The sequence below is a fragment of the Pseudopipra pipra genome, chromosome 24 (genome assembly GCF_036250125.1).
Source record: "Pseudopipra pipra isolate bDixPip1 chromosome 24, bDixPip1.hap1, whole genome shotgun sequence".
Taxonomy (NCBI): Eukaryota; Metazoa; Chordata; class Aves; order Passeriformes; family Pipridae; genus Pseudopipra; species Pseudopipra pipra.
The window spans coordinates 2,478,063-2,498,134 of record NC_087572.1 but is presented as its reverse complement, the minus strand read 5'-3'; the positions used below and the strand labels follow the sequence as shown (position 1 = coordinate 2,498,134).

Here is a 20,072-nt window from a genome sequence, read left to right as displayed (position 1 = left end):
AAAAACAATCCCAGAGGAGGAATTTTTTCCTGATCTCTAATCCAAACCTACCCTCTTTCAATTTAAACCCATTCCCCTCATCCTGTCACTACATGGTCTTGTAAACAGCCTTGTCCCTAGAGAAATGTTTGCCCTGCTTGCACTGGGGCACACAAGGAGGCTGTGCCAGGGCCATGGCTGAGCATCCCTGAGGCGCTGTGGGCCACCGTGTCCCTGAGGATGTTACTGAAAACGTCGGGATAAATCAAACTCTCTAACACTATTTTTAGTATTAGAAAGCAGACATTACTTTATTCACAGCACTGGGTGAGTGTGGGGTTGCTCTCCAAACATGCACTTTCAAAACTTTTCACCACTGATACATTTTGGCAAACAAAGAAATTAATGTTCATTGGCTATAAATTACATAATTCTCTTTGTTAATTAGTATTCTATCTTCTACTGGTTATTGATTCTCTCGCTTCTTATGTTATTAGTCCACATTTGCAGCCTTTTTATTATCTTTTTCCCAGACAGAGAAGGTTTCAGCACCATCACTGAAATTATCTTTGTTAGTTTCTTCTTTATCTCTGGCTTCTGTGAAAACGTCCTTGTAGCCTATAAATTCTGCATCCCTTGCGTCCAGTTTCAGCAACACATCCCTCCCCCAGGCTTTGTTTATTGACGCACATCGAGGTTGGTTTTGGTAATTTTCAGCAGGTTTTTTTCAGCGATTTTCCCTGTGTTGTGATTCAAAGAAATTAAACTCAGCGGCATGATACTGTTAGGCCAGCATTCCTTTAATATGCGGCCAGGGTAATGTCAGGATGGCTCCTCCATAAACACCCCACTAAAACAAGGATTTTGAGAGCTTTTATACACTTTTAACACCTCAAGCCCCTCCTTGACAGTCAGTCATTTAATCCTTACAAGGCATCAACATTAATCTTTAGTTAAAGATAACTTAGACTTCTTTTACTTAAACAACCTTTGGAGTAGTTTTGTATTTTATTGCTACGAGACACCAACATCAATCTTCGGTTAAAGACAACTTAAACTTTTACTTAAACAACCTTCGATTGATTTAGCTTCCTAGAGTGTATTTTCAGATCTTATTTTTACAGGATTCATTATCCATCTTTGGTTGAAGATTAGACTTGGAGTACTTTCACTTAGACAGTTTTCTATTGATTTAGCCTCTCTAGAGTGTAGTGGTCCCCAAATCTAATTCAAACTGCGGCCACGTAGGTTGCCGACCTTCTTAATTTTTACTTTTCAGCAGACCATCATGACGTATCCCCTTTCAGTCGCCACAACAGCCAGCTCATTACAAACGGCGGGAAATCACGCCGGGTTACCATCGATTGATTAATTATTTAGAAGAGTTATTAGGAAAGTCGCGTCATTTTCAACGGGGGGGGGGGGGGGGAGTCGCCCCGTGGCGACCCCAAAATGGCGGCGCCCCCTCAGGGCCGGGCGGGTCCTCCCGCCCTCTGGGGGCGCTGCGGCGGCGGCGGGGACGGACACGGGGCTCTGCCCGCCGGGCCCGGGCCGCCTCCTCTCCGCGGCTCCGCGGCCCACACGCGCCGCCGCGGCGGCTATAAAGGGCCGCCCGCCGCCGCCGCCGCCTCTCCGCCCGCCGGGTGAGTCGGTGTCGCGCCCGGTACCGGCGCCTCAAGGGCAGGGAGGGATCGGGGAGAGCGCGGGGGGGGGGGGGGGGGTGGGCGAGCGAAGAGCGCGGCCGCTCCTTCCCGCCCGCCCGCCCTCAGGCCTCCGCCGCGTGTGGGGTATGGCCCCGCCACAGCCACATAAATATATATATATATTTGTGATATCTATAGAATATAACCCTCTGTAGAATATATACAAGGCAACGCCTGATTTTAAAAGAAATGTTAATGTAAATACGTGTCAGAGATTTATTTTTCTTTTTCTTTTTTTTTCTCCCCCCCCCCCCCCTTCAGAAAACCAACCGGCCGCCGCTCTGCAGGATTTGGGCTAAATCCAAAGCGGAAAAAAAAAAAAAAAGAAAAATAAGGCACGCGGGTTTTTTAGGACCTTGTGGTTTTTAGGACCTTGAGGAGGGTTTTTTTTTTTGCCTCAGAGCTGACGGGAAAAGCGCTCGGCAGCCGGCGTATGAATTTTGGTGTCGTATCAGTTTTGGCGTCGTATCCGATCCCTGCTGCTCCAGGAGGCTGAACTTTAGGGTGGTTTGTTTTTTTGGGTTTTTTTTTTTGGTTGTTTTTTTTTTTTTATTTTCAGGCTTGTCGAACCCTCTTTGTGCTGGTGCCCCCCCCCTCCCGTTACACCCACCCCGTTCCCCACGCTGTGTCTGCAGGCCCCAGCTTAGGCAGGCTTTTAAATAAGACTTTTGAGTGTTGCCCCGAAATTAAAATATTTATAAGAAGCTTGACTTATAGAAACCCCGAGAGGGGAAAAAAAACAAACAACAAAACAACAAAAAAACTGCTTAGTCGACAGCGGGAGTGAGCGGTGAGGGGAAGATGAACACGGCAGCCAGCAGTTACCCGATGGCATCGCTGTACGTGGGGGACCTGCACCCCGATATCACCGAGGCCATGCTCTACGAGAAGTTCAGCCCCGCTGGTCCCGTGCTCTCCATTCGGGTCTGCAGGGACATGATCACCCGCCGGTCCCTCGGCTATGCCTATGTCAACTTCCAGCAGCCAGCAGACGGTAAGTGACAATTACAGCCACGTCTGCAACTTTTTGTTCGTTTTTCCTCACTAACTCACGCTGCCGGTGGCCTGTGTTGCCAAGGTAGATGCCTATCAAAACGCAGTATGGGGGCGAGTAATCCCTTTCTAGTGATTGGAATTGGAATATTCACTGCTTGGTGTCTACAAAAATGCACATCTTAGTAGCTTTTCTGATAGATCTATATCTTGCACTGGTATTAAATTTTGGAGATGTGTGTTGGTTCCTCACATAAAAAAAATAATCCTCACTCTGTTCCCCTTCGTTCTGGTGTAGTTTTGGGCTGTTTCTGTGGGTATTTGTGCAGTCAGTCCTAGCAGAAAAAGCTCTGAGTAGCCAGCCCTGGTTGAATACTCAGTTAATACTTATCTTCTAGCTGTTCCACTCACTTCAGTGTAATACTTGGCAGATCTGGTTAACTCCTGTGTTTGTGCAAGCAGCTGGATGTCTCCCAGTTTGGGAAGTGGTGTTCCTGCTTTAAATGGAGAGAAAATGCATTGTTCAATCCATGGGAAACCAGGTTGTCTCACATGCAGAAGCCAAGTTAATTTGCCCTTGCCAGACTCTTCTTTTTTTCCACGCTTCAGTTTGTTTCCTACAAGTAGGTATTCCAGAGCTGAAGCAGCATGTGAAAGATGGGACAGGAGAGGTCATTTCAGAACATGTCTTTTCTGGAAGGAAAATGGGTCAGCATTTTCTGCCCTAGTTTTCAGAGCTTTGCTTGCTGACTAGTGCAAGTTTATTGCTCTGTGCTGTGGTTTAGCAGCACCTAAATGTGACAGAGACATCCAAAGGATAGTTGAGAATGGGCTTTTCCCTTGAATTCAGAATCAGTTCACAGTAGCACAGACTTGAGCAGCAAGTAAAGTTTCCTTTAGCCTGCAGTAGGTTTTCCTGCTTTACATTTTTGCAGAGCTTTCATCTTCTCCCTGGTCAGAGTAGCTTCTACATGCTCTTTCCTTGGGATATGGACTGATCTGATTGAGCACTTCTGATCCTTTCTCTTGCCAGGCTGATAAGAAGCTGGCTTGCACCCCACTGCATGATTCCTCCTTCATGGGACTCTCAGAAGTGCTTTTTGTGCAGACTAAGCAGTGTATTTATGTGTTTTAAAACTTCTCAGTGAGGAGGAAAGAACCTGAGAGCCCGTATATGTGGTCCTGTCCTGCTCTGATGAACCTGTCTGCTCTGAGTCCCTCCTATAGCCCCACTTTGGTACATTCATGTGCTGAAAAAGCAAAGGTACAGCTATCCCAGCTCACCTGCCTTTGCCTGGACTACATAACCTCATTTTGCAGGGTAAGAGGAATAAAAACAAGTAGCAGAAATAAAGCTAAGAACTCCGAGCTTGGATGAGGTAAATGCTGGGGAGATGGGGTGCAAAAATCTAGATGAAGTTCTCCTAAAGTGTATAGCAAAGCTGTTTAACACGTGGAGTGATGATGTAGAAAGGGAAGAGTGGCTGGTCACATGTGCTTGCTTTAGGAGAAAAGTTCTGCACCTTGTACAAATAGGTGGCTTTGCAGTATATTCCAAGGTAATCTTTTATGGTAATAAATAGGCAGGAATTTAGAGGGAGGTTGCACCATTCTGGCCTCCTGGTGAGGCAGCAGACATTTTAGGAAGCTCCTGCACTTGAAGTGATACTTAAACCAAGTAAGTGGTGTCTTGTTACTAATAGGTCCCAGAAGGTCAAGTGATTTAAACCTAATCATTGAGTTAATATCGGGGACAGAGAAATAGTCAAACTCCTCCTACCCTCCTGAAAACTCCTCTGAAATGCTCCTGGTTTCTTCTGGCAAACTGCTTAAATAAAAAAAAAACCAGCTGCTGTACTACATGTAATGCAGCAGAACATGAAACAGCCCTTCCAAAACACAAAGAATATAGTTTTTATTGTGAAATGCAGAAATTGGGAATGTTTTCAAGGTGGCAGTACAAAGCCCTGCCTGAATGAGGCTTCCTGAGAGGAGGAGGGGTCTGTGTTTTCTTCCAGGAATGCATAATCAGAAATGCACTTGGACTTCATTGCACTAAATCTGTGAAAACATGGGAGGTGTTCTGGAGCACTGGAGGGATCTGGTTTGATTTGTGAGTGAGAGGAGGTGCTACAAAATACCTCTTAATCAGGAGGTTTTGTGCTCTGCAAACTTTTAGAGGAGTTCTTATGGACACATTGTATGTTTGAAGTGGCAGTAGGTGTTAAAAGAGGGTGATAGTGATGGTTTACATGTCCCTGGCACCTTTTGTGGAAGGATGAGTGCTTTGTAAACCTGAGGAGAACAGTGTTTTAACTCATTTTGTGTGGTGAGTAGGACTGTGTCCTTATGGCCACAGAGCAAATCAAGTACCCAGAACTCTTCCCCATTCCGTGAGCCACGAGGAGCTCACGCTGTCACATCCTGAGCATGCTCTGCACTCCCAGAGTTCCTGTGTCCAAACCGGGTCAAAGCTTGTGTTTTTCTTTACATTTCTGTTAGGTGGTGGAGTGATGCTTGACCCTGGAGGGAGCTGCTTTCTGGACATGCTTTGTCTAACTGTCAGTCTGCTGCAGAGAGGTTGTTTTTAGGGAAAATGAGCTCTGCTGTTTTTGGTGGCAGTTCTTTGCTGTAGTAACCAGGGAATGCTGGATACTGAGCCTGTTTTACTGTGATAGGCAGAGTAAGGAAACACTTCAAAGTTCTGTCTAGTTCAGGCTCAGCTGTGGTTTTTAATATTTATTTTTTCTGACTGTGAAGAAGGGAAAGAAAACAAACTCATTTAATTTGAAAGAAAAGCTGAATTTCCCTTTTCATGTGTTCCTCGTGCAATTTAGTTCCATTCCAGGGTTTCCTAACATTGACAGTCATGACATGACAACTCAGGTAATGAAGCAGAGAAACTTTAATATGGCTACAGAGATAAGATGTTCTGAAAGCAGAGGAAACAAAATGTTTCCCAAGCCAAGAAGGAACCCGGAGCTGGGAATAGATAAGAGTCTGTAAAGAAGCAAGGTGTAGAAGAGTACAGAGAAACTTTTTCACTCTTCTCTTCCTTGAAGAGAAGACAGTGTAATGTAAATGCAAGTGTGAAGTTAAAAGGGAAGAGTGGGGGCTGACATAGTGCTACATTGCAGCAGCATTTCGTTGTAGTTTCAGTGATTGAGGGATTTAAGTGTGTTCTCTGTGCACCCTCACTTTTTTAAAAAATAAGTGGTTAAATCTGTGCTGTGTGCTTGGGTTGTCAGCCTTTTTTGCTTGGTGACCTAAGTGAGAGCCTTGGGGTTTGCAGAGCATCTGTGTTTTAGAATAAAACTTGTGTGGGGTTTCTCCTGGATGAATCTTCATGTGTGTGGTTTTATCTGTCTTCTTGCTGCTCAACCACAGTCACTAATTCCAGCATTGTGTTAGCTCTGGGAGCCTGTAAGGGAGGTTAATTACTTTGAGGCCTGAGGCAAACTGCAGTGAGTGTTCATATGCTTTCCCTATCCAGAAGGCCATGGAAGAGGAATGAAAAGGAAGCCTGGAAGGGGTTAAGAGTGTGTATAGTGTTCTGTATGAGTTGCATTTGAGTCTGCTGGAAGGATGACAGGAACCAGTGGGAGAGAAACAGATACAGGAACTGAAATAACTGAAGCTTTGTGTCTTAAATAGAAGAAAACGAGAAGGTGTTTGCTCAGATTAAGGAAATGAATCAGATGTGCTTAATGTGAGTCACTCACAGAAGTCCTGCTGATCCTTTACAGGTTTTCTGAGGTCCTGGTGGAATGGGGATTGCATTTCCACCTCTGGGTATGGCACACCTCCCTCAATCCATGTAGGGCTTTCACTGCTCACAAGAAGTGTCTGAGGGAACTTAAGAGGAGTGTAATGATAGAGTGGAACAGTAGCAACCTATTGAAAGAGCAGTGCAATAGTATCTGCTTAAGTATATGCTTAGGAAGCTTGAAAGGGCTGGGAGTAAGTTCCTCACTCCTCTGGACCTCGCTGGCTCTGTGGAGCCTTCACAGTTCCCTCTGGTTACATGCCACTGCTGCATCTGCTTGTCACCTTTCAGCAGGAGCCTGTTTCTGCTGCAAATGGTATATACAACCAGTTTGTGTCCTTGCCAACACATACTTCTGCAGGACCTCTGCCTGCTATAAATAAACACTGCCAAATTTGACAAGCTGGACCAGGTCAGCTGCTAAACTGCCTACTAGGAATGGACTGCGGGAGGAACCTCGCTTGCATGGGCTTGGAGCAGCAGCTGAGAAATCATTTTAGCATGGCAGTTAATTGCACTTAACACCTTTGACTAAACAGAGCTGGTAGAATCCTTAAATTATTATTGTTTTTCAAGGCTGGCTCCTTCATGCTGGAATGAAGTCCAGCAGAGCTTGTTTCCAGCTGGATTTATGTGTGAAGGACTGGGGGAAACAGTGATGGCCCCACTTCAATTTAAGAAGCAACAGCAACAAAAAAAACATTGCAAAGCACATGAAAAATTTTGAGAAATTTCCATGCAGTAGTTGAAGGGGGAAGGAAGTGCAGGAGGCTTTGGTAGGCAATGTCCCACTGGAATTCCTAGAGGTAGTTTTGGGACATGCTAAGTAGTTACTCTGCACAAGCAGAGGAAGGAAACTGTTTGAATTGAATTTTCTCCTCCTAAAATTTAATCAGCAAGTATTATAGGGTGAAGGTGGCCTGGAAGAACTGAGCCAAACAAATTTGGAAAACCTTGGTTCTGCCCTGTTAATATTCTTTGATTTTAATGCATGTCTTTCCATCTCTTTCTCTGCTTCATGCTGGGAATTAAGAGTCTTTCTTTTTCTCGGCTCACTCCATGCTGGGAGTGTTTTCTGGCCCAGAACAATCCAAGCATCTCAATTTTATGAACAAGATCCTGATGTGTGTACGTAATGATCCTTTTAATATACCAGTAGGCAGCAGAAATAGCACCATGGAGGGGGGTTTCAGTGTAGGTTAGAATGACAGTGCTGGGCTTTGAGAGTTTAGATAAACACTTCCCTTTAATCAGATTGGGTATATGGACTTTTTTTCCCAGAATTTTGCCAACTCTTGCTGTCATCTTTAGCTTGAGCAACTTGGGAACCGTTTTTTGGCCACAGAAGTTGTAGAAGCTGACTCATGTTGTCCTCCCTGCCAGCCACGTGTTCGTGCACATTTCCCCTGACCTGACAGGGGGATGATCCTTTCTCTGAATAGAAATGAGTACGGGTAGATATGAGTTTCATGAAAAGAAAAACAGCCAAACAGTCACTTTTATCGCTTCCATTTTTTAACAGGCTTTCCTGAATTGCCTTTCCTCCTTTTGAGGGAGCAATTTACCTTTATAATAATTATGAATATAGCTAATAGACCCCAGGCTCTTTGACATCCATTTTACTGTGCTGGTTAAAATATTGCTATAATGTAAATTTAAATAGTCTGTGAAACCTTTTATATATTTAACATGTCTAGTGACTGTGCTGCAAGATCTCCTTTGAAACATTGAATTAAAAGCCATTGGTCACCTGTGATAGTAGCCCAAATGTCTCCATGAGCTGGGTAAAATTCAGAGGAAATGATCACCCACCTGATGGAAACCTTTTTATTCTTTAACCAACCACATAAATCTGTTCTTGGCTTCTCTTGCAGCCGAGCGAGCTCTAGATACCATGAATTTTGATGTGATCAAAGGAAAACCCATTCGCATCATGTGGTCTCAGAGGGACCCTTCCTTGAGGAAGTCAGGGGTTGGGAATGTCTTCATTAAGAATCTGGACAAATCCATTGATAACAAGGCACTTTATGACACATTCTCAGCGTTTGGAAACATTTTGTCCTGCAAGGTGAGAGATGTGGTAACTTTGTCCAATTCTGCTGTGGTGGGGACAGGATCAGACAGTTCAGTGTAGGAAGTGGAAGGGGCACCTTTCACCAGATGAGGAGCAGATTCTGAAAGGCAGAGTGGGCCAAAAGCTGGGGCATTGCTGAAGTTGTGAAGTCTGAAACACAGACGCTGTCTTTGTCGTGCCCCGGGCAGTAAGATACTTTCACCTGAATGTGACAGAGGAGGCACCGCGTCCAGAGGGCTGACGTTTTGTTTTCCTTGCCCGTGTTGCAGGTGGTGTGTGATGAGAATGGCTCTAAGGGCTACGCTTTTGTGCACTTTGAGACCCAGGATGCTGCAGATAGAGCCATCGAGAAGATGAACGGCATGCTGCTCAACGACCGCAAAGTGTGAGTGTCACAGCCGGCAGCAGCAGCGCTCACATGCTCCGGGAGGCATCTCGGTATTAACAGGGACACACAAGGCACTGGTTCTCCTGGCCCAAGCCTTGGCCTGCTACCTCTCCACTACAGGGCTGGTGAGTGACCCTGCCCAAGCCATGGCCTGCTACCCCTCCATTCCAGGACTGGTGGGTTTCCCTGACCAAGCCTTGATTTGCCACCTCTCTGCTAGCGGGCGGGTGGGTTCTATGGACAGGACAGAGGTGCAGAGCTGGGTGGGCGTCCTTGGCTGACCATAGGACAGGTGATTTTTCTGGTTGGTCTGTGGCCCATTTGTTGTCCTCTGCTGTCACCCTTTCTTGTTCCCATTCCCAGCTCCTACTACACACTCATTTTTTTGCCTCGCTGCAAGTCACACATTGTTCTTCCACTCTTGAAGACAATCTGTTTATTGGGATTTTCATTCTTTCTTGCAGATTTGTTGGGAGATTCAAGTCTCGTAAGGAGCGGGAGGCTGAGCTGGGAGCCAAGGCAAAAGAATTCACCAATGTTTATATTAAAAACTTTGGGGATGACATGGATGATGAAAGACTAAAGGAGCTCTTTGGCAAATATGGTAAATACAGAAATACTTTAAATGAGACTGAATTCCATGAACTGTGGTAGTTTGAGTGCTGCTACTGTCTGTGTAGCTCTACCTGGGTCACTTTAAGGCTGAGGTGTGGGAGTAGTTGTGCCAAATGTTGGGCAGGAGGCAGAGGCTGAGGTTATTTTATGAAGCTTAATAGTCTTGAAATAGGTCTATGATATTTTACTAACCCTGTCCCTTGGTAACAGGTAAAACATTGAGTGTTAAAGTGATGACAGACCCCACTGGAAAATCCAAAGGCTTTGGCTTTGTAAGCTTTGAAAAGCATGAAGAAGCTAACAAGGTAGGACCGATTTTTGTTGTTTGGGTATCTTCAGAGAAGAAAAACGTGGTTTGTCATGGGAGCCTGTTTCTGAAAAGAAAGATTCTGCCTCAGGCATAACTGCTTCTAGATGTGGGAACTTAGAAACCTTTTGCACCTTACTAGCTCGACATTCAAGGGTAACTTGGCATTTCTCCAGTTTCCTAGATCCACAGCATGCAGTGGTATAATCAAGACTGTTAATTGCTGGAGAAATACTACAGTGCAGGGCTTGAGGAGAGGGACGGTTTCTAGAGTGAGAACATGGTTTAAAAATGGTCTTCTCTAAGCAGTGTGCTCGTTAAAATTTAGCCTTATTTTCAAGAAGGGGTGGGGATAAATTCCCAATGGTGTTGTGTCAGCATGATCTGTCCTGATAACTTCAGTTTGTCTTTAATTAGCCTGTTGTCACACAGAAACAGTGCAAAGGTAACGTGCAAACTTTGATTTATTGACTGACGGGCAGGATACAACGTGAGCTCTGGGCAGGCCTGTTCCTTACAGGATCAGGTACTGCCTTGCTTCAGCAGCTGACAGCTTCCTCTTGGACCCTCTGTGCAGGCAGTGGAAGAAATGAACGGGAAGGATATCAATGGGAAAATGCTGTTTGTGGGCCGAGCACAGAAGAAGGCTGAGCGCCAGGCAGAGCTGAAGAGAAGGTTTGAACAGCTAAAACAGGAGAGACTCAGCCGGTACCAGGTGATTAGTCTGTTCCTTCTCTGATTTTAAGCACCATTTTCAGTCCATTGCTGGACTCAAAAGGAGTTGACAGGGTAGTCATTGTCCTGTGAGAGACCCTGGGAGTTAAAACTTAAAGGTGTCTCTGTGGTATTTGGTGTCAAAGGGTTAATAATCTTGGCAGTGAAAGCGTTTAGGAGGACATGAGAAAACAGGCATGCAGTCTCCTTGACTGTCAAACGGGGAAACCCAGAGGGATGGGAAGAGGCAGCATAACTCTGCACTGTTGTCTCTAACTTATGGCAGAACTGGGTCATGTCAGAGGTCGCATCTGAAACTTCCCCGCTCCTTGAGGTGCAGTTCTGGACTGGGGACACATGATGCAACAGGGAAGCAGAGGAAATCCAGACAAGCTCCCTTTCACCACAGTGGGACTTGTCTCTACGCCTTTGCAACATTTATCACACCTTCAGCTTTGGGTGGTATGAAAGGAACATGATGCTAAATTAAGAGTTTTCAGATAAATTACAGCTCTGGCAGATGGATAACTGTTCCTGTGCTTAAGATTTTCTTTAATGTTATGAATGTCTTACTGTTCTCTCCCTTCCAGGGTGTTAACCTATACATTAAAAACCTAGATGACACTATAGATGATGAAAAACTGAGGAAGGAGTTCTCACCTTTTGGGTCAATAACGAGTGCCAAGGTATTGTTGGGTTTAGGGGTATTTCAATTTTAAAGCCTGAAGAAGGAACTGTTGTCTGACATGGGATTAAAGGGCAGTTCTTATCTTCTGGTCGTAGTGGTTCTGAAAATATCTGGACTAGTAAATAAACAGATTTCTTTGGGGCTTGGTGGGATTTTACTGAAAGCTTCATTCCCTTATCAAGAGGGGAGACAGGAAGGGGCAAACATGCCTGTTTAAGTGACTCTCAGTGAGCAGGAAATGGCATTTAGAGCTGCACCAAATCTTTCCCATTCCTTACTGCGCAGTGTGGGCCTGGGGACACATGGTGCTGACAGCAAAGCAGAGCAAATCCAGACAAGTGACTCTCCATTGAGTACCTGCCTCTACACCTCTGCAACAGTTATGTCCTACCTGCCTGAAATTTAAAAAAACAGTGATTCTTAGGCTAAGTTGTGCTGCTGGTCCTCCACTAGCAATTGATCTTTACTGCAGGTGATGCTGGAAGATGGACGGAGCAAAGGGTTTGGCTTTGTCTGCTTTTCCTCTCCAGAGGAAGCTACGAAAGCTGTGACAGAGATGAACGGGCGGATTGTGGGCTCCAAGCCATTGTATGTGGCACTGGCACAGAGGAAGGAGGAGAGAAAGGCCCATCTCACCAACCAGTACATGCAGCGCATCGCTGGGATGAGAGCCTTGCCTGCCAACACAATCATTAACCAGTTCCAGCCTGCTGCTGGGGGGTATTTCATGCCTGCTGTGCCCCAGGTGAGCTGAGCCAGTGTGGGTTCTTTAACCTGTTGGTTCAGCAGCATTAATCTCATTGAGCCTTTCTTATGTCTGTAAGCAAATAACTCCTAATAAGGGGCGCAGTCAGTGGGGTTAATTCTGTGACTTGCCAGCTGCCTGTTCTCTTAATCTGACTTGAGTGTTGAGTCCTGGCAACCACTGCCAAAACATGTTGTAAACAATGTTTGTGATTCACTTAGATGTTGCCTCTGAGCTTGTCTGATCTTTCTTCAGGCTCAGAGCAGACCCACTTACTATGCACCCAACCAGATGACACAGATGAGACCCAACCCACGCTGGCAGCAAGGAGGAAGACCTCAAGGTGAGCGTGCCGGAGGCTGTTTTGGTTGTATGACCCTTTGGTGGCTGTACTTCCCAATGGGAACAATCCATGCTTTCCTTTCCACGCACAACCCCTGTAGCTGACTGTTCTTGCTTGCCGGTTGGTTCTGTTCTGAGGATCTCCCCCCGTGTTTTCCATCAGGCTTCCAGGGAATGCCCAATGCCATGCGCCAGTCGGGACCCCGGCCAGCCCTGCGCCATCTGGCCCCTGCCAATGCTCCGGCCTCCCGTGGCCTCCCGGCTGCTGCCCAGCGAGTTGGTAAGGGATCTGCTCCCAGGCCATTCCCCTTGTCCTGGAGGGAAGGAGGAGCATGCTATGGAGACTTGACTTCCGCTTCCAGAGATGGTTGTCAGATATGGGACAACCAAAGGTCACCTGGAGCAAGGGGCAGAGCCAGCACCTGACTCTTTCCTGTTCCTCGCTGTGCAGTGCAGGTCTGGGGGACAGTTGGTGCTACAGCACAGCAGTGGAAATCCAGATGGGTTGTTTTCCACTGGTTTGGGACTCATCTCTACACCTCTGCAACACTTAACCACTCAAAAAAACAACAGAAGTCTCCGTAGGTTATGGATTTTACTTTGAGAGTAGAGCGCCCAAATTCATTTTATTCTAGGGAATAGCTGAAAAACACAAGATGTGGAATCTATGGATTAGTCCTAGGGAGAATAGCCCACTAATAAAGTAGCAAGTTACAGTTTGAAGACTGCTTTCTAAAGGATTATTACTGTGCAGAGCATGGTTTGGATTCAACGGTTAATACCAGACATCCCAACTTGCTTGCATGTTGCTGGAGGTGTTTGTTTGTCACTCTGATCTCCTTCCTTTGCAGGTGTTGGCACAGCAGCACAGAATTTGGCTCCCCGTCCACCTGTAGCTGCCCCTGCTCCCAGAGCTGTCCCTCCTTACAAATATGCCTCAAGTGTCCGCAGCCCACACCCAGGTGTCCAACCTCTGCAGGTAACTCCAGGGGCTGGGCTGGGAAGTCCCTGCAGTTACTTCAGGGAGCAGGTTTCACATGCAACTAAAGTGTTTTTATAGAAACTTAAGCGACTTTTATAACCCAGACAGGCATAATTTGGAATTTAGAAACCTGGCAGTTGTGCCTTTGCCAGGGGCACGCTGATTGGTTTATCTGTCTTGTGCTCCCACGCCCTTTTTTGTCCAGGTTTCCTGTAAGGATATTTTTCTTGCTGCTTTGTTCCCATTTTGCAACCATTTATTCTTTGCCAAGTCCTCACCAGGGTATCACTGAAAGCACAGTTTGCTTCTCCCACAAACCCTCTGCATTGTGAAAAAGGCAGGAGTGGATGTTGCTCTTTCTCAGTGTCTCACAATATTTGATCCTGTTTTTGTAAGGTTTACAGTGCCCATGTATGGCATTATGGGGTTTTGAGCTCAGGACTTGCAGGGAGCACGTTTGTGAACCAAGGGCACCTTACCTGTCCTTCTCTGGAAATTAAGTGTGCTGTAGGCTTGACAAAGATTGTGTTTTAGGAGGGAATACCTTAGTATTGTCTAAATATGATGGAATCAGCCTATTGCCTATTTCAGAACCCTCATGTCTGTCCTTTATAGACACCTCAGCCTGCAGTGCATGTGCAGGGCCAGGAGCCACTGACAGCCTCCATGCTGGCTGCTGCCCCTCCCCAGGAGCAGAAACAGATGCTGGGTAAGTGAAACTCCAGCGCTCACAGATGACCTCCCATCTGGAAATCCCCTCAGATCTCAAAAATTACTCGTTTTAATCGAAACTCCTCCGAACTCCTTTTCCCCTCAGGAGAACGTTTGTTCCCTCTGATCCAAGCTATGCACCCCAGCCTCGCTGGGAAGATCACAGGAATGCTGCTAGAGATTGACAACTCCGAGCTGCTGCACATGCTGGAGTCTCCGGAGTCGCTCCGGTCGAAGGTAGACGGGTGTGTTCCCTTGGGTGAGGTGGCTCTGGGGGGCTCGGAGGGAGAAGGTCTCACTGGGTTTGTCTCCCCGAGGTGGAGGAGGCCGTGGCCGTGTTGCAGGCTCACCAAGCCAAGAAAGAAGCTGCCCAGAAAGTGGGTGTGGTTGCTGCTACCTCTTGAACCAGGATGACTGGTGAGTGTCTCCGTCCTCAGCTTCACTTAGAAGCTTCCAGAATCAGTAAATAAAACATGATTGTTAGTGACCAAACCAGTCTGGAGGCCCCGTGCAGGGCCGTGTCCAGCACTTGTCTGATTTTAGTCCCCTCTTTATAAACAAACAAAAAACTCCTAATGTAGTTTCTCCCTACAGAATCCTTATGTAAAACTTAATGTTCTTCACATACCTTATTTTATTTAAGCATCAGAAAGCTGTTGTATAAGTCCCTGAAGTGTTCCTTGCAGCTGACATGTTCCAGGAAGGACTAAAGCTTTGGAATGAGTCCTGTGGAACTGCTGATGTGGGAAATGGGCAACACACAAGGTGCTCTAGGGACTTTGAGGCTAAACAGGCTGTTAATGCCCATTCCTTATCCTGAAAACCATCTGCCTGCAGTATCTGTTATAAAGTGCTGGTGTCGGGAGTGTCATTTCAGGGCACAGGTTTGTTCACACAAATGGTGTCACCTGTATTTGGAGCTGGCTCTCATTTAACTTCTGAATAAGGTTTTTGATTCTTCAAATGCCTGCTCTTGCTTTTGATGATCCATTTTCCTGTGGATTGTCTGGAATTGACATCCCTGGAACTTTTTGTGAAGCTGTTGTAGTCACATGTCACAACTCAAGCTGGTGAAGAATGATCAGGATTCTTATTTTCATCCGTATATTTCTCAGTGGCTCCGGTCACTGGCTGATTTAGTAAAGAATTTGAGTTTCTTGTGGAGAATTGCAATTTCTGATCATCTGACAACTGTGAACAGCTTCTCCATACCTTCCAAATTATATTGCAGTCCTTGTGGTTTGTAGTTCAGGAATGTTCCCTAGCCTGGAGCAGGGATGCTGTGAGTAACTTGTCTCCCCATTTTCCTGTAGGATACAAAGAAGCCAAATAGCCCCTTCCTAGACATCAGCTGAAGATGTTTGAAGATCCTTCACTGTCCTGCAGATCTCAATGCCATGCATCATATCACATAGTTATATTGCATTTTGTAAATTAATCTTCAAGATCTTATTTAAAAAGCCAACTCTGAAGCTCGAGGTTTCCAAAACCAGAATGGGGGTTCCTTTGTCAGAACAGAGCTACCCCTTGTGTCTTCTGAGGAAGACGTTGAGGATTTTAGGCTGGAAGTATTTTGTGGGTTTGCGTTTAATTGAACAATCCAGTTTGGAAAGTTTGGGAAACATTTATCAATAAAGGAATAAACTTGCTCTGTGCTTGTTGTCATTTCTCTCTGTTTGATAAATAAACGTGGTGTGGTTTTGTGAAATTAAACTGATGGGCAGTTATCAGGGGGTGAATATATTAAATTGGGGTTTGAGTTACTCTGCTTGTTAATTTTGGATGATGAGTGTTTTGAGGCAGCTGTGTTAAAATTATGCCTTGGGCAATGTATGAAAGGGTGATATCTGTAAGCAGTGATCTAAGAGAAGGGTTTGGGAGGTATTTTCATGTGAAGAGTACAAGGGTTTGGGCTTCCTTTTTTGCTGTCTGCTCTTAAGGAAAAGCTCTGCTGTTCTTTGTTTAGATCTCCAAATTTTCACCTGGGTGTTCAGTGGTTCTGGTGCTACTTTATACACTAAAGGTGGCTGCGTTTTGGTGCTGGGGCCCATAAGTGCTTTGCAAGCTGTTTTGGGTGATCCTTTGGGATAATAAAAAGCATTATGGAAATATACTTTAATTCTGACAGAAAGAACCACGGAACTGCTGAGGTTGGAGGAGACCTCCAGGATCATCGAGTTCAACGCCTTGTTTCGGGTGGAGGTGAACGCGTTGGCTCAGGGCGGTGGGCAGAGCTGGTGACCTGTGTGCCCTCACACTTGTTTCTCCATGAATGCCTTGAAATGCCGTATCAGAACCTCCCGTGATCCTGTGGTGGGGACCAGCCTGCGAGCACCCATCCAGATGTGCAAGTACCCATCCAAATGTGTGAGCACACATCCAGAGGTGGATGCACCTACTAATACTTCATCTGGACCAGCAGCTGAACTGCACCATCTGACCTGAACACCCTCAAACCCAGCCATGCTCATCCCAAAACCCTGTTCTCCATCAGGACCCACCGGGCTCCTACTGCTCCCCAAGACCCTCAGTGTCCCCCCGGGTCTGTCCTTTTGGGTGGCGCTGACCAGGGACTGCAGGATGGCGTGGTTGGTGGCGTTCATGCAGGAGTCCAGGGGGAAGGCACACTCCCCCTCGCAGTAACAGGAAAAAGCAGCTCAGGAAAACCCTGGAAGCTGGTGGGTGGCAGGTGCCAGGGAGGCAGCTTCCCGGGAGCTCTCGCAGGACAATCCCCCGTGGGACCCGCCGCCCGCACCGCCCATCCTTCGCTGCCGAGGGCGGGGCGATGGCGCCGTTCCGGGGCGGGTCCCGTCCCGACCCGTTCCGGGGGCGCCGGGGCGCGATGGCGGCCACCAAGCGGGTGCTGTACGTGGGTGAGTGGCGGGGCCGGGGGTGCCCCGAGCGGGGCCGGCGGTGCCCGGCGCTGCCCGGTGACCGCTGCCCGGTGCCCCGCAGGCGGGCTGGCCGAGGAGGTGGACGAGAAGGTGCTGCACGCCGCCTTCATCCCCTTCGGAGACATCACCGACATCCAGATCCCGCTGGACTACGAGACGGGTGCGTGCTGGCAGGGCTGGGCACGGCTGGGCACAGCGGGGCATCCCCGGCGTGCGGTTTTCCCTGGGATGGGATGGGATGGGATGGGACCCCCGTCGCTCCGTGGGACCGGTGTGTCTGTGCTGCCCGTGACCCTCTCGCTTCTCTCCCTCCAGAAAAGCACCGGGGATTCGCCTTCGTGGAGTTTGAGCTGGCGGAGGTGAGGAAGGGGCAAATGCTGGGGCTGCTCGGGGCTTTTCCTCCCCTGGGGTTTTGGGATGGATCCTCTTCCCTTTGGAGACAGTCCATGGAAGCGGGTGGGGCTTATACCTACCACAGCATTGAATCACTCTCCGGCAGTGGGAGATGTTGTTCTGCTCTTCCAAGTTCCTGCTTTTCCAAGTTCCCGCTTTTCCCATTTTCTTTTGGGTTGAAGCTACTGCTGGCCCGAACCCCTCCCTGCCATCGTCCCTGGGTGGGTTTCTTGGCTTCATGGGCAGCATAGACTGTCATATATTTGTGTTCTTATGGTCTGTCCTGGGTTTCATGCACAGATCTCTCCTCCTTTCCCAAGTGCTGGTGTCAGCAATAAAGCATCTTAAATAAAATGGATTTACCGGGTTGTTGGAAGATGAGACCCAGATCCTGGTTTGGATATGGCTCTTGGAAGATCCATCAGCCCTGGGGCAGAGGAGGTTTAGGAAAATCTGGCAGCCTTTTCTGTAATGAAGTGCTGGGGCATGTCTATGCTTAGCCTTGCTTTTAAAGGGAGAGAAGAAAGGATAGTAATTATTTTATTTTGATTTCTTGGCAGGATGCAGCAGCAGCAATTGACAACATGGTATGGACCCTGTTCCCACTCACCCTCAGAGACCTGTGGCTTTGCTGCCCTCTGTGCTGTGGGCTGCAGAGAGAACACAGGCTCTGTCCTCCTCTGACCTCTGTGGAGATTTTGGGGGGCATGGTGATTTTATACCTTTGGGTGGGCTTTGTTGTGCTTTTTTTCCCTCTGCAGAATGAGTCTGAGCTCTTTGGCAGGACCATCCGTGTGAACTTGGCCAAACCCATGCGAATTAAAGAAGGATCATCCAGGCCTGGTGAGTTGGTGCCTGGGAGGGGGAGAACATCCCTGTGGATGTTCAGAGCTTTGTTCATAAACTCAGGTGTGGCCTTTTGGATCAATTCCTGTGCTCTGACTTTTCCTTTTGCTGTCACAGTCTGGTCGGATGACGAGTGGCTGAAGAAGTTTTCAGGGAAGACTTTGGAGGAGAACAAAGAGGAGGGAGGAACAGAGGCCCCCAAACCAGAGGCACAAGAGGTAGGAAAAACAATCCCAGCCATCTGTATCCCCACTATTCCAAAGGCTGAGAGCGTGAGACTGGCCATCTCTGGAGGCACAGCAGAGGAATGTCATCAAAACTTGCTTTTGTTTCTTTTCCTGCCCAGGACGAGCCTCCTGCCAAGAAATCCCGGGTCAACCCTCAGGTTTACATGGACATCAAGATTGGGAACAAACCCGCGGGGCGGCTGCGGATCCTCCTGCGCTCGGATGTGGTGCCCATGACCGCAGGTGGGGAGGAGGTTCTGCCTCCCTGCCCTGGTGGCTTCCAGCAGTGTCACAGCTCTCACCTCTCTCCCCTTTGCCCCCCCTACAGAGAATTTCCGCTGCCTCTGCACCCACGAGAAAGGATTTGGCTTCAAAGGGAGCAGCTTCCACCGCGTCATCCCCCAGTTCATGTGCCAGGCCGGCGACTTCACCAACCACAACGGCACCGGAGGCAAATCCATCTACGGGAAGAAGTTTGATGATGAAAACTTCATTCTCAAACACACAGGGCCAGGTAAAGCCCATCTCCAGGCAGGAACAGGAGAGAAAATCGTTTAATATCATCTAGGGGCCACATTTGAGCTGTTTTGTCTTTGTAGTACTGGCCCTGAATTGTGATCTACGTTGGTCACATGCGTCTGCCACCGTGTGATCTGCCCTGGTCAGGCCCTCGTGTCACCAAGCAGAAATGCTTCGTTCCCTCTCCAACCACACAGTTAATTTCCAGTGTTACATAATGAAAAAATAATTTCAAAGCTGCTTTCCTGTTCCGTTTTAAAGGAGGAATGTCACAGCGTGACTATGAAAAGCGGGAACAGGCAAGCAGGTTTATCTCCCTACAAACATCTTTGCTGTTACTGCAGCTAAAAATAGCTAAGCAGCTTCTACCCCTTTCCATCTTTCATGCTTGCAAGTGTTTGTCAACATAATTGGTTTCCAGTAGTTTCTGTGGATTTTGATATTCAGAAGCTCTCCTAAGTCCAGGAGCATTTTGCAGGAAATGGGAGTGGGTTTGGGTCAAAGTAGCAGCTCGTGCTGGAATCCGTCACTCCCTTCTCAGCCATAACACTGCACTCTTTGATCCCAGGGATGGTGTCGATGGCAAACTCTGGCCCAAACACCAACGGCTCCCAGTTCTTCATCACCTGTGATAAAACAGACTGGCTGGACGGGAAGCACGTGGTGTTCGGGGAGGTGACGGAGGGCATGGACGTGGTGCGGGAGATCGAGGTAGGTGCTGGTCAGCAGGGTGGTCTGGGCACAGCTGACCCTCTTCCTGCCCTTAATTAAGAGCTTGGTGCCCTTAATTGCTGCTGTTTTTTTCTCCAAGGCTCAGGGCACCAAAGATGGGAAGCCGAAGCAGAAGGTGATCATCTCGGACTGCGGGGAGTGCCCGTGAGCTCGGCTCTTGGAGGGGCTGGATGGGGCGAGCCTGGCCAGGAGGGACAGGGAACCAGCTGGAATGGGACAGCCCAGCAACTCCCCAGCAGCGCCCAGTCCTGGCTTCTGTTGAAATTCCCCTGCAAAGCTTGGAGGGAAGGTGCCTGAGGGAAGTGCTGAGGGTTCCAACCTTCCCAGGATAAATCACTTCCCAGCCCGCGCCGCCCAAGCAGGGCAGGGCTGGTCCTGCTGCCGTGTTCCAGAAAGACTTTATGTTTGGGAAAAATAAAAGCTAGTTTTAAAAATACTGAGGACCTGGCTTTCA

The 20,072-nt window shown here is 47.6% G+C and overlaps 2 protein-coding genes and 3 non-coding genes across 7 annotated transcripts; all 5 read left to right on the top strand.

Annotated features, from left to right (window-relative positions):
- Positions 1-1,513: 1,513 nt before the first annotated feature.
- On the top strand, positions 1,514-15,656 carry PABPC4 (poly(A) binding protein cytoplasmic 4). 2 transcript variants are annotated; one of them, XM_064635070.1, is made up of 17 exons: positions 1,515-1,622; positions 1,944-2,186; positions 2,454-2,676; positions 8,316-8,509; positions 8,785-8,900; positions 9,368-9,507; positions 9,729-9,823; positions 10,403-10,540; positions 11,130-11,225; positions 11,700-11,972; positions 12,228-12,315; positions 12,478-12,594; positions 13,166-13,293; positions 13,912-14,005; positions 14,114-14,244; positions 14,325-14,424; positions 15,321-15,656. In XM_064635070.1, exons 3-16 carry the CDS (start codon positions 2,484-2,486, stop codon positions 14,409-14,411), a joined length of 1,890 nt encoding a protein of 629 aa, XP_064491140.1. In that variant the 5' UTR covers positions 1,515-1,622; positions 1,944-2,186; positions 2,454-2,483; the 3' UTR covers positions 14,412-14,424; positions 15,321-15,656. The 2 variants fall into 2 exon arrangements, with proteins under 2 accessions (XP_064491141.1, XP_064491140.1); XM_064635071.1 differs by lacking the exon at positions 1,944-2,186 and having other exon boundaries at positions 1,514-1,622.
- LOC135402401 (small nucleolar RNA SNORA55) lies at positions 10,847-10,979 on the top strand. The gene has a single exon (XR_010425111.1). It is a non-coding gene; the product is annotated as a small nucleolar RNA SNORA55 (small nucleolar RNA).
- Positions 11,481-11,609, top strand: LOC135402402 (small nucleolar RNA SNORA55). The gene has a single exon (XR_010425112.1). It is a non-coding gene; the product is annotated as a small nucleolar RNA SNORA55 (small nucleolar RNA).
- LOC135402400 (small nucleolar RNA SNORA55) lies at positions 12,733-12,866 on the top strand. The gene has a single exon (XR_010425110.1). It is a non-coding gene; the product is annotated as a small nucleolar RNA SNORA55 (small nucleolar RNA).
- A 1,121-nt stretch (positions 15,657-16,777) lies between the features above and the next one.
- PPIE (peptidylprolyl isomerase E) lies at positions 16,778-20,054 on the top strand. Of its 2 annotated transcripts, XM_064635089.1 has the most exons (10): positions 16,779-16,880; positions 16,963-17,061; positions 17,217-17,260; positions 17,855-17,881; positions 18,056-18,137; positions 18,258-18,358; positions 18,487-18,610; positions 18,696-18,881; positions 19,455-19,597; positions 19,698-20,054. In XM_064635089.1, exons 1-10 carry the CDS (start codon positions 16,793-16,795, stop codon positions 19,764-19,766), a joined length of 963 nt encoding a protein of 320 aa, XP_064491159.1. In that variant the 5' UTR covers positions 16,779-16,792; the 3' UTR covers positions 19,767-20,054. The 2 variants fall into 2 exon arrangements, with proteins under 2 accessions (XP_064491158.1, XP_064491159.1); XM_064635088.1 differs by having other exon boundaries at positions 16,778-16,880; positions 18,056-18,358.
- Positions 20,055-20,072: the final 18 nt, after the last annotated feature.